The sequence below is a fragment of the Somniosus microcephalus genome, chromosome 5 (genome assembly GCF_052327205.1).
Source record: "Somniosus microcephalus isolate GS21.2 chromosome 5, FLI_Smic_1.0, whole genome shotgun sequence".
Classification (NCBI taxonomy): domain Eukaryota; kingdom Metazoa; phylum Chordata; class Chondrichthyes; order Squaliformes; family Somniosidae; genus Somniosus; species Somniosus microcephalus.
The window spans coordinates 281908030-281921831 of NC_140991.1; the positions used below are offsets into that span (position 1 = coordinate 281908030).

The 13802-nt window shown below is 45.7% G+C and overlaps 1 protein-coding gene across 4 annotated transcripts in view; it reads left to right on the forward strand.

The window, feature by feature from the left end:
- LOC147117766 (collagen alpha-6(VI) chain-like) overlaps positions 1–13802 on the forward strand; it is a 235349-nt gene that overhangs the window by 102566 nt on the left and 118981 nt on the right. For all 4 annotated transcript variants that reach the window (XM_085989028.1, XM_085989027.1, XM_085989025.1 and 1 more), the window contains 2 exons: positions 8379–8444; positions 8560–8613. In XM_085989028.1, the coding sequence (XP_085845154.1) occupies positions 8379–8444; positions 8560–8613 (120 nt within the window). The remainder of the gene's footprint in view (positions 1–8378; positions 8445–8559; positions 8614–13802) is intronic.

A 13802-nucleotide genomic window follows, 5' to 3' on the forward strand; every position in this document is an offset into this window, starting at 1 on the left:
CCCGTTTATCCACCCTGCTCACTACCTCCTCAAAGAACTCTAATAGATTTGTCAAACACGATTTCCCTTTCATAAAACCATGTTGACTCTGTTTGATTCTATTATGATTTTCTAAATGCCCTGCTACTACTTCCTCAATAATGGATTTGAGCATTTTGCCAATGACAGAGGTTAAGCTAACTGGCCTATAAATTCCTGCTTTCTGTCTCCCTCCTTTTTTGAATAAGGGCATTACATTTGCGGTTTTACAATCTGCAGGGACGTTTCCAGAGTCAAGGGAATTTTGGAAGATTACAACCAATGCATCCACTATCTCTGTAGCCACTTATTTTAAGACCCTAGGTTGCAGGCCATCAGGTCCAGGGGACTTGTCAGCCTTTAGACCCATAAGTTTGCCTAGCACTTTTTCTCTAGTGATAAGTGATTGTTTTATGTTCCATCCTCACCTTTGCCCCTTGATTTTCTACTATTACTGGGATTTTTTAGTGTCCTCTACTGTGATGACAGATACAAAATATTTGTTCAATGCCTCTGCCATTTCCTTGTTTCCCATTATTTCCCCAGTCTCATCCTTTTTATATACTTGTAGAAGCTCTTACTGTCAGTTTTTATATTTCTTGCTAGTTTACTCTCATAAGCTATTTTCTCCCTCTTTATTATTTTTTTAGTCATCCTTTGCTAATTTCTAAAATGTTCCCAATCTTTTGGCCTACCACTAATCTTTGCAACATTGTATGCCTTTTCTTTCAATTTGATACCATCCTTAACTTCCTTGGTTAGCCATGGTTGGTGCATCCTTAACTTCCTTGGTTAGCCATGGTTGGTTCATCCTTCTCTTCGAGTCTTTCTTTCTCACTGAAATATATCTTTGTTTAGAGTCATGAAATATCTCTTTAAATGTCTGCCACTGCTTTTCTACCATCTTACCTTCTAATCTATTTTCCCAGTCGACTTTAGCCAACTCTCTCCTCATACCTTTGTAATTGTTTTTATTTAAGTTTAATACTCTTGTTTCAGACCCAAGTTTCTCACCTTCAAACTGAATGTGGAAATCTATCATGTTATGATCACTGTTCCATAGAGGATCCTTTACTATGAGAGCATTAATTAATCCTGTTTCATTACACATTGCCAGATCTAAAATAGCCTGTTCCCTGGTCGGTTCCACAACGTATTGTTCCAAGAAACTGTCCCGAATACACTCTATGAACTCGTCCTCAAGGCTGCCTTTGCCCATTTGATTTGTCCAATCTATATGAAGATTAAAATCGCCCACGATTATTGCAGTACCTTTCTTACAAGCCCCCATTATTTCTTGATTTATACTCTGTCCTATAATGTAGCTACTATTAGGGGGCCAATAGACTACTCCCACCAGTGCCTTTGTTCCCTTACTATTTCTTACCTCCACCCAAATTGATTCTACATCTGGAACTTCCGAGCCAAGATCATTTCTCACTATTGTACTGATCTTATCCTTTATTAACAGAGCTACCCCACCTCCTTTTCCTTTCTGTCTATCCTTCCAAAATGTCAAACACCCCTGAATACTCAGTTCCCAGCCTTGGCCACATTGGAACCACGTCAGAGGCATTTATTTCTATTTGTGCCGTTAATTCATCTATCTTGTTACGAATGCTGCATGCATTCAGATAAAGAGCTTTTAATTTTGTCTTTTTACCATTTTTCCCTACTCTGACCTCATTTGCTGGTGCACTGTTATGTTTGTACGCTCTGTCCCTTCCTGTCACACTCTGGTTTTCATTGTCCATATTGCTACCCTGCTCTATTGCCCTGTCCTTTCTCTTTAACTTTCTAAATTTCCCCTCGCTTGAACCCTCCCCCCTACTATTTAGTTTAAAGCCCTATCTACAGCCCTGGTTATTCAATTCGCCAGGACACTGGTCTCAGCATGGTTCAAGTGAAGGCCATCCTAACAGAACAGCTCCCTCTTTCCCCAGTACTGGTGCAGTGCCCCATAAATCGAAACCCATTTCTCCCACACCAATCCTTGAGCCACGCATTCAACTCTCTGATCTTATTGATCCTATGCCAATTTGCTCATGGCTCAGGTAGTAATCCAGATATTATTACCTTTGTGGTTCTGCTTTTTAATTTAGACCCTAGCTGCTCATACTCCCTCAGCAGAACCTCTTTCTTAGTCTTACCTATGTTGTTGGTTCCTACGTGGACCATGACAACTGGATCCTTCCCCTCCCACTGCAAGTTCCTCTCCAGCCCATCAGAGTACCAGTGAACGCAACTCCAATTCCCCATTCCCCAACAATCCCACACCTTACCTTCCCTCTATTACTGACCATCACAGCGTCCTCTGGGGCACAATGCTACAATAAAAGCCTCCACAAAACAAACATTCCAAACCAAATTTATAAATCAAACCATTCAATATTACATACCAAAGTCAACAGATCACCCTTGGCATTCCCTTAGTGCCTGTCTTCCGTGTGCCTTTGCATGACCTAGTGCTCCTACGCAGTGCTACCCCAGTGGCTGCAGCATGGCTGGTGGAAGGCTGCTGACTTTGTGTGGGAGACTGCAGATGGCCTTGGAGGATGTCCTCGAGCAGCTCTGGGCCTAGAAGGCCTGCCTTCAGACTGCACTACCTTGGCATAGGCGGTAACAGTCCGGGCTAGCTGGCTGACAGGCAAAAGCAAGGGCATAAGAACATAAGAAATAGGAGCAGGAATAGGCCACTTGGACCATCGAGCCTGCTCCACCAATAAGATCATGCGGAGTGGCAGGGGTGGGAGCAGGAATGCAGTCATCCCAAGAGAGAACAGCAGGTTCCTGCTCCTCGGAGCCACTGTCACTCCCCCGGGATGACGCCTCAGCAATCTTAGTAATCTGTTGGAGGACAGATTGGTGGACTGCTGTGACACCCTGCAAGCCCCTTTCCACACTGGTAACTGCAGCCATGATGGCAGCAGTCTGAGCAAGCTGAGTTTGCATGACAGATGTCTGAGCTTCCACTGCAGCACCCAGACGTTGGTGGCTTCTGCTTGTGCTGCAATGGAAGCTGAGATATTGACCATCAGACGCTGCATCATGGTTGTGTCCACAAGTGCGCTAATGGATTTTCCCATCACTTCCATGCTGGAAAAGATGGCCTCCAAGCTCTGCACAAAGTGTGGTGCAAGGTTGGTGCCGGACTCCTCCATGCTCCTTGACATTGCACTCAGGCTTTCTGACAGGCCTGCCAATGCACTAAGCATTTCATTGTGCATTGCTATCAGCCTTCTTCTGTAGGCCGCCCCATCAATGTCCTCATCTGAATCCTGTGCAGCAGAACTCGTGTGTGACCTCCCCCACCAGGGAGCTGGCACCTGCACTACCCTTTCCCCCTGCCTTGGCTGGAGGCCACTCATGCCCAGTGGCTCACCATGTGCAGATCCCGTGTCTAACAACTTCTAAAGCAGGGGTTCTTAACCTTTTGCTTCTGAAGCCCTCCCTCCCGTGTTATAAAAATTCCACTGACCCCCTGGAACACAATACAAGTATTTTTTCTGTATAAGCAAGTATAAGGTCTTTAATTATGTTTTAAAAAGTGAAATAATCATAGGAGAGATTGACTTATCTAAGGCATAGAGGTTACATAAATGGGGCATTGTCCTGAAATCCAAGTAAGCAACTCCCTGAAAATTTACCAGTGAGTTGTTGAGAGCCAAGCAGGAAACAATCTCAAGCAGAAACGAATCCCCTGTTGCTGGCTCCTAGTTCACCAAATTACATAATTGCTGGGCGGTGGGAGGGGGGGGGGGGTGGGGGGCGGGGGGGGTTATGCGGTGTGGAAGAGGCATCTTTTTTCAAATCATGGATAACATTCAATTTAATGCATACATGAAAACATGCATGCGCCTTCTTTCATGAAGATTTTAATAACCAGCTGAATATATGAATCCAGTACTCCGTTATTAAATACACATCTGCAATATTTAACTAAGAAAAATGATCATGGGTAGGCATTATTCATGACCTTGAATTTCTAGTCGGGAGTAAGCCGGGCAGCACTGCACCTTCAACGAAACCTCTGTGGGAAATAGACAGTGATGGATTGTAACTAAAATAATTCAATGACTAGGCTTTAAAGAGACTGTTGTTACTGTACATTTCCTATTACTGTAATCAGAAGATTACTGAAGCTCTCAGCTTGATAATGGTACAATCAAGCTGAATAGTTAAAACTACATTTTTTACTGGCCAGGATCGCATGCTGATAAACTCTCGGGTTGTTGAGGTACTTACTGACTTGCCTTTATTTGTCTAATATCCTCCTCGGGCTACACTTGCACTCCCACTGCACCTTCACCCTGACGACCCTGCAGGCAGCTGCACTGTAACCTAATAGTGTGATTGGCAGGCCTGTCCAGCCACTGACATGCGCTGGGAGGGTCCCGCCTTCTCCTCACACTGATTGGCTGGTGAACCCTTTGACACCTAGGGGGCCGCGGACCTCCGGTTGAGAACCCCTGTTCTAAAGTACTCAGAGTGTCAGTATCTGAGCTAGTGGCTGAGTCAAGTGATGTGCATCTTCAGCATCACTTCCTTCTTCCTCTTGCAGTTTCTGCTCCTCCACCAGGTTGCAGTTCTTGGCTATCTGAAAGGAGAAAGGCACAAGGGTATGGTTGCAGTGAGGGGAAGGAGTGGAAGCAAGAGGTGCATGTTTACATCATCTGCAGCTTGTAAATCAGAAGAGATTGTGGGACAAGAGGGAAGTGCGATGTGAGAAGGTGGATTAGGTATGAGGATACCATTGTCTTGGATTGCTTCAGCCCCGCCGTTGGCCACGGGCTCAGCAATGGGTGCTCCAATTATCTCCAACACTGTCTCCTCCATGGGGTTAGGTCATGCAGGCGCGCCTATCTTCCTGCGGGTAGCCCCTGCTACCTCTGGTTATGAGCCACCTTGTCCTGCAAGAGAGAGGGAAGTGTGTCTGTGCGTGTGGTGCAATGTGTTTCGGTGATGTGCCTGTCATGGTTGAATAGGTGGCAGTGTGTGCAAGCTGCGAGATTTGGCTGTGAGGCTTGCAGCAGTGCTAAGTGTGTGAGGTGAGGTGAAGCTGTGAATGTGAGGTATGAGTTGCGATTGATAGAGATTGTTGGTAGATGAGTGAAGGGGGGGGGGTGATGAATTGAGCAGTGTCTGAGCCTAGTGGTTCAGTTGTAAGGATATGGCATATGAAGATGAATTCAATGACCTTTATCACTCGTGTGAGGTCATTAAACTTCTTGCGGCATTGCATCCAGGTCCTCAGGGCTACACTGCTGGTATTTACTGCGATAGCTATCTGCTCCCATTGCATTCTCAGAGTTGGTCTAGAGGGCCTCCTGGTTCCCTGTGGATACAGGACCTTTCTCCTCCTGTCCACCTCCTGCACCAAGGTCTCCAGTGCCAGTCAGCGAATCTTGGAGCGCACTCTCAGAACGTCGTCTTCTAGCTCACACTCTCTTCCCCAGCCACTTCTAACATCTGCTGCAGCCAGAGGTGCAGGCTGCCTTTAAGTAGTGCAGGCTAACTGTAGGTGGTGCTAGCCTCGCAGAACTTGGGCTCCCCGCTGAGGCGTGCAGCCACTCAGCAGTGCATTCAGTGCTGGGCTGCACGCTGCCTGCATCGGAAGGAACGGGCATGGTGCGATCGCGCGTTGCTATCCCCAGGCCCGTTTTCAGGCCTTGTCCAATTTCTAGGCCATTGCAATTTCTCCCTAGTAGTTAGAAAGAACTTCCATTTCTATAACATTTGATCACGTCTCATAAAAACACCTCAAAATGTTAACACATAATTAATTTTTTTTTATTCCTTCGCGGGATGTGGACGTCACTTGCAAGGCCAGCATTTATTGCCCATCCCTAATTGCCCTCGAGAAGGTGGTGGTGATCCACCTTGAATACAACTGAGTGGCTTGATAGGCCATTTCAGAGGGCAGTTAAGAGTCAACCACATTGTTGTGGGTCTGGAGTCACATATAGGCCAAACCAGCAGATTTCCTTCCCTAAAGGACATTAGTGAACTAAATGGGTTTTTACGATAATCGGTTACTATTACTGATACTTATTTATTTATTTACTTTTTTATTTGTTCATGGAATGTGGGCGTCGCTGGCAAGCCCAGCATTTATTGCCCATCCCTAGTTGGTGGTGGTGAGCCGCCTTCTTGAACCGCTGTGGTCTGTGTGGACTGAATTTAAATTCCCCAGCAGCCGTGGTGAGATTTGAACTCATGACCCCGGATCATTACTCCAGGCCTCTGGATTACTGGTCCAGTAACATAACCACTATGCTACCGTACCCCCAATGTTTACTGGGGATACGGTAGCATTTACTGCCAATGTTGTTAATTAGATTAACATATCAGAAATTTTGCACACAGCAAGGTCCTATAAACAGCAAGCAGATGTATGACCAGTTAATGTATATTTTGTAATGTTGGTTGAGGGAAGACTGCTTTACTTCAGTTAGTGACATGAGATCTTTAACATCCACCAGACAAGGCTGTAATTGTCTCATCTGATAATATAGCACAACGCTCAGGAACTCCCAGACTAGATTATCCTAGAGTGTAGCTTAGACCACAACATTCTAACTCAAGTGGTACAAAAATGTTTTTAATGGGTTTATAGACAGAAAGCAGAGAGTTGGAATAAACGGCTTTTTCCGAGTGGCAGGCAGTGACTAGTGGGGTACTGCGGGGTTGGTCCTTGGACCCCAGCTATTCACAATATATATTAATGATCTGGACGAGGGAACTAGATGTAATATCTCCAAGTTTGCAGACGACACAAAGCTGGGTGGGCGTGTGTGCTGTGAGGAGGATGCCGAGAAACTCCAGTATAATTTGGACAGGTTGGTGATTGGGCAGAAGCATGGCAGATGCAATATAACATGGATAAATGCAAGGTTATCCACTTTGGTGTCAAAAACAAGAAGGCAGATTATTATCTGAATGGCAATAGATTGGGAGAAGGGGAAGTGCAACGAGACCTGGGTGTCCTTGTGCACCAGTCGCTGAAGGTAAGCATGCAGGTGCAGCAGGCGGTTAAGAAGGCAAATGGTATGTTGGCCTTCGTAGCGAGAGGGTTCGAGTACAGGAACAAGAATGTCTTGCTGCAGTTGTACAGGGCCTTGGTGAGACCACACCTTGAGTATTGTGTGCAGTTTTGGTCGCCTTATCTGAGGAAGGATGTTCTTGCCATGGAAGCAGTGCAGCGAAGATTCACCAGGCTGATACCTGGGATGGCAGGAATGATGTATGAGGAGAGATTGGGTCGATTGGGCTTGTACTCGCTGGAGTTTAGAAGAATGAGAGGGGATCTCATTGAAATTTATAAAATTCTAACAGGACTAGACAGATTAGATGCAGGAAGGATGTTCCCAATGGTCGGGGAGTCCAGAACCAGGGGTCACAGTCTCAGGATAAGGGGTAAGCCATTTAGGACAGAGATGAGGAGGAATTTCTTCACCCAGAGAGTGGTGAACCTGTGAAATTCTCTACCACAGAAGGCAGTAGAGGCCAATTCATTAAATAAATTCAAGAAGGAGTTGGATATATTTCTTAAGGCTAAAGGGATCAAGGGATATGGGGAGAAAGCAGGGACAGGGTACTGAATTTGGATGATCAGCCATGATCGCATTGAATGGCGGAGCAGGCTCGAGGGGCCGAATGGCCTACTCCTGCTCCTATCTTCTATGTCTATGTTCTATGTTAATATTCCCAATAAGAACATAGGCTGGATTCTTGTACTGTTGGTGGGTTTGCATCAGGATATTCCTAATGCTCGCCAATGTGAAAGCGCCACTAACTTGTTGCTATTTCCTCCCAGAACCCTCTTAACCATGCAGGGCGGTTTGGCGTCAGAAAAACACTCTTCAGTGAGGGGTGTGGGGATGGCTGTGTGCATTACAGTTCTGGTGCAGCATCTAAAAGATTGCAGCCTGTTAAGGGGGGGAACCTTCCATTTATAGCCCTACACACTGCAGGATAACTGAGGTAGCAGCAGTCCCGGGCTCGGCAGCAACAACCAAAGTATCAAGGTTTTCAGTTCCATCTATGGTGGTCCTGCTGTCAGAAGACAAGTCAAGGTAGGACTATCTCATGGGCATTGAGGGCAGCAAGCCCCCAAAGAGGGTAGTATAGCTGTCTAGAGGGAGATGGCAGAAGTGCCGAAAAGGTTCAATGGTGTTACAAGAGTGGCCAAGGTACTTGTCCCAACACACTTCCTCTACTATTAATAGTGCCGTCTCGTACGTTGGACACCGATTCGCTGAATTCCTTCAAGCGAGAGCTGGATCTGTTTCTGGTTGAACTATCTACTAAATGTGTTTTTGGCAAAGGTTTTATGACTTTTTTTTGTGTTTCTTTCTAAGGGTGAAACTGGCACCAATGGCAATGTTCAAGGTCCGAAGGGTGAAATAGGAAACCCAGGCCAAGTGGTACATTATCTTCATTTCTTTAATGTATCTATTTAGTAATTTATAGTGAGCTGTCATTTTTTTTTTATGGACTAGAAAATCGTGAATATAATAACAGTGATACATTTTTTTACAGGGTGATTCAGGAAATGGTGGTAATCCAGGAAAACGTGGTGTTGCAGGAAACCCTGTAAGAAAGTCTCAGTTACCTTCATCAGATACACTGCAGTTCCACAATACTTATTTGTCCAAATTATTACATTTCATAACCAAAGGTAGATTGACTTAGCAAAGGCTAATTATCAGTGGAATCCAATCAAGAGAACAATTCTAACTGGGAACAATTTCTCAATTTGACTGATACTGATATATTTTCCTGTTTGCTGATTTTACTTAAAAACTAAATGTGACTATAAAGTAGTTTACTGTTTCAATTAAATTAGAAAACAGAGAAAAGATATAGCCCTTAACGTCTAACCTTAAAATGTAAGTAATTTAGGTAGTTTAGTACAGTACACTCAGTGTATAAATTAACACGGATTCAACACTGCATGAGGGCCCAGTATAGAGATAGGCGATGTTGTGGAGGTGGAAGTAGACGATCTTTTTGATGGAGAGAATATGGGGTGGAAAGCTCAGCTCAGGGTTGAATAGGATACTGAGGTATCACACAGTTTGACTCATAGAAACATAGAAACATAGAAGATAGGAGCAGGAGTAGGCCATTCGGCCCTTCGAGCCTGCTCCGCCATTCAATGAGATCATGGCTGATCATCCAAATTCAGTACCCTGTCCCTGCCTTCTCCCCATATCCCTTGATCCCTTTAGCCTCAAGAAATATATCCAACTCTTTCTTGAATATATTTAATGAACTGGCTTCCACCGCCCTCTGTGGCAGAGAATTCCACAGGTTCACCACTCTCTGGGTGAAGAAATTCCTCCTCATTTCAGTCCTAAATGGCTTACCCCTTATCCTTAGACTATGACCCCTGGTTCTGGACTCCCCAGTCATCAGAAACATCCTTTCTGCATCTAGTCTGTCCAGACCTGACAGCATTTTATAGGTTTCAATGAGATCCCCTCTCAATCTTCTAAACTCCAGTGAGTATAAGCCCAATCGACACAATCTCTCCTCGTACGTCATTCCTGCCATCCCAGGTATCAGCTTGGTGAATCTTCGCTGCACTCCTTCCATGGCAAGAACGTCCTTCCTCAGGTAAGGCGACCAAAACTGCACACAATACTCAAGGTGCGGTCTCACCAAGGCCCTGTACAACTGTAGCAAGACATCCTTGTTCCTGTACTCGAATCCTCTTGCTACGAAGGCCAACATACCATTTGCCTTCTTAGCCGCCTGCTGCACCTGCATGCTTACCTTCAGCGACTGGTGCACAAGAACACCCAGGTCCCTTTGCACTTCCCCTTCTCCCAATCTATTGCCATTCAAATAATAATCTGCCATCCTGTTTTTGCCACCAAAGTGGATAACCTCACATTTATCCACATTATAGTGTATTTGCCATGTTTCTGCCCAATCACCCAACCTGTCCAAATCGTACTGGAGTTTCATGACATCCTCCTCACAGCATAGCCTCCCACCCAGCTTTGTGTCATCTGCAAATTTGGAGATATTACATCCAATTCCCTCGTCCAGATCATTAATATATATTGTGAACAGCTGGGGTCCTAGGACCGATCCTTGCGGTACCCCACTAGTCACTGCCTGCTACTCGGAAAATGACCCGTTTATTCCAACTCTTCGCTTTCTGTCCGCCAACCAGTTCTCTATCCAAGTCAATACCTTGCCCCCAATCCCATGTGCCTTAATTTTGCACGCTAACCTCTTATGCGGGACCTTATCGAAAGCCTTCTGAAAGTCCAAATACACCACATCCACTGGTTCTCCCTTATCTATTTTACCAGTTACATCCTCAAAAAATTCCAGTAGATTAGTCAAGCATGATTTACCTTTTGTAAATCCATGTTGACTTTGTCCGATCCTGTCACTGCTTTCCAAGTGCTCTGCTATTACATCTTTTATAATGGACTCTAGCATTTTCCCCACTACCGATGTCAGGCTTACCGGTCTATAATTCCCCGCTTTTTCTCTGCCACCTTTTTTGAATAGTGGGGTAACATTAGCTACCCTCCAATCCATCGGTACTGTTCCAGAGTCTATTGAGTTCTGGAAGATGACCAGCAATGCATCTACTATTTCTAGGGCCACTTCCTTAAGTACCCTAGGATGTAGATTATCAGGCCCTGGGGATTTATCGGCCTTCAATCCCATCAATTTCCCTAACACCATTTCCCTACAAATACTGATTTCTTTCAGTTCCTCCCTTTCATCAGACCCTATGTTCCCCGACATCTCCGGGAGGTTATTTGTGTCCTCCTTTGTGAAGACAGAACCAAAATATGTATTTAGTTGGTCTGCCGTTTCTTTGTTCCCCATTATAAATTCCCCCGATTCTGACTGCAAGGGACCTACGCTTGACTTCACCAATCTTTTTCTCTTTACATATCTATAAAAGCTTTTACAGTCAGTTTTTATGTTCCCTGCAAGCTTACTCTCATATTCTATTTTCCCTTTCTTAATTAATCCCTTTGTCCTCCTTTGTTGAATCCTAAACTACTCCCAATCCTCAGGATTATTGCTTTTTCTGGCCAATTTGTATGTCCTCTCCTTGGATCTTATGCTATCCCTAATTTCCCTTGTTAGCCACGGTTGAGTCACCTTTTTTGTTTTATTTTTATGCCAAACTGGGATGAACAACTTCTGTAGTTCATCCATTCGGTCTTTGAATGTTTGCCATTGCCTATCCACCGTCAACCCTTTGAGTGCCATTTCCCAATCAATCCTACCCAACTCGCTCCTCAGACCTTCGTAGTTTCCTTTATTTAAATTGAGGACCCTAGTTTCTGAGTCAACTACTTCATTCTCCATCTTAATGAAGAATTCGATCATATAATGATCGCTCCGACCGAAGGGGCCTCGTACAACAAGATTGCTAATTAATCCTTTATCGTTACATAATACCCAGTCTAAGATTGCCTGATCTCTGGTTGGTTCCTCGACATGTTGGTCCAGGAAACCATCCCGTAAACACTCCAGGAATTCCTCCTCCACAGTATTGTTACTAATTTGGTTAGCCCAATCTATATGTAGATTAAAGTCACCCATGATGACTGCTGTGCCCTTATTGCACGCTTCTTTAATTTCCCTTTTAATGCCATCCCCAACCTCCGCCTTACTGTTTGGAGGTCTATATACCACTCCCACTAATGTTTTTTTCCCCTTAGTATTTCTCAATTCTACCCATACAGATTTCACATCATCAGAGCTAATATCCTTCATTACAATTGTGTTAATCCCTTCTTTAACCAGTAATGCTACTCCTCCTCCCTTTCCTTTTTGCCTATCTTTCCTGAATATCGAATACCCCTGGATGTTGAGTTCCCAGTCTTGCCAATCCTTGAGCCACGTTTCCGTAATCCCAACCAAATCATATTAATTTACCTCTATTTGTGCTGCCAATTCATCCACCTTATTACAAATGCTCCTCGCATTAAGATACAAAGCCTTCAGGCTTGTTTTTTTGACGCTCTTAGACCTATTAGAATTATTATTTACTGTGGCCACGTTTGATTTAAACCATTGATTTCTCTGACTGCCACTTTTGTTTTTCTCCTTCCTATCTTTTGCTTTTATCCTTGTTTCCCTTTCCTCTGTCTTCCTGCTGAGGTTCCCAACCCCCTTCCATTTTAGTTTAAACCCTCCCCCACACCACTAGCAAACACTCCCCCTAGGACATCAGCTCCAGCCCTGCCCAGGTGTAGACCGTCCGGTTTGAACTGGTCCCACCTCCCCCAGAACCGGTTCCAATGTCCAAGGAACTTGAATCCCTCCCCCTGGCACCATTCCTCTAGCCACGTATTCATCTGAAGTATCCTTCTATTTCTGCTCTGACTAGCACGTGGCACTGGTAGCAATCCTGAGATTACTACCTTTGAGGTCCTGTTTTTTAATTTACCTCCTAACTCCCTATATTCCGCTTTTAGGACCTCATCCCGCTTTTTACCTATATCGTTGGTGCCTATATGCACCACGACAACTGGCTGTTCACCCTCCCCTTCCAAGATGTTCTGCAGCCGCTCAAAGACATCCTTGACCCTTGCACCAGGGAGGCAACACACCATCCTGGAGTCTCGTTTGCGGCCGCAGAAACGCCTATCTATTCCCCTTACAATTGAATCCCCTATTACTATAGCTCTACCACTCTTTATCCTCCCATTCTGTGCAGCAGAGCCACCCCTGGTGCCAGGAAGTTGGCTGCTGCTGCCTTCCTCTGATAAGCCATCCCCCCCAACAGTACTCAAAGTGGTATATCTGTTGGAGAGGGGGATGGCCACAGGGGACCCCTGCACTACCTGCCTGCGCCTAGTACTCTGCCTGTTGGTCACCCGTTCCCTTTCTTCCTCTTCAACCTCTACCTGTGGTGTGTCCAACTCCCTAAACGTGCTATTCACGATGTCCCGAGCATCGTGAACGCTCCAGTATGCATCCAATCGCAGCTCCAGTGCCGCAATGCGGTCTGTCAGTAGCTGCAGCTGGGTACACTTCCTGCACACATAGTTGTCAGGGACACAGGAAGTGTCCCTGAGTTCCCACATCTCGCAGGAGGAGCAGATCACAGGGCCGGGCTGTCCTGCCATGACTTACCCTTTAATTAATTGAGTTTAAATTAAATCAATCAATCCCACTAATTACACTACAGTTAAATAGTTTACCAACAGTCCCCACTACACCAGAGAGACCTTAGAAACTATAAACCAGAGTTAAAGTTTAAAAAAGAGAGAAATACTCACCAACCAATCACTTACCTGCTTTCTGCTGACGTCACACTTTGATTACTTTTTCCCTCTGTCCCCTGCTGCTGAATTGGTATGCCTCCTTCACTGCCGCCGCTTTTAAGCTCTGCCGCCGCGCTCGATGCTGCTCTCTCCCAGGTCCAGGCTCTGTGGTCGGGCCTCGTTCACTGCCGCCGCTTTTAAGCTCTGCCGCCGCGCTCGATGCTGCTCTCTCCCAGGTCCAGGCTCTGTGGTCGGGCCTCGTTCACTGCCGCCGCTTTTAAGCTCTGCCGCCGCGCTCGATGCTGCTCTCTCCCAGGTCCAGGCTCTGTGGCCGGGCCTCGTTCACTGCCGCCGCTTTTAAGCTCTGCCGCCGCGCTCGATGCTGCTCTCTCCCAGGTCCAGGCTCTGTGGTCGGGCCTCGTTCACTGCCGCCACTTTTAAGCTCTGCCGCCGCACTCGATGCTGCTCTCTCCCAGGTCCAGGCTCTGTGGTCGGGCCTCGTTCACTGCCGCCACTTTTAAGCTC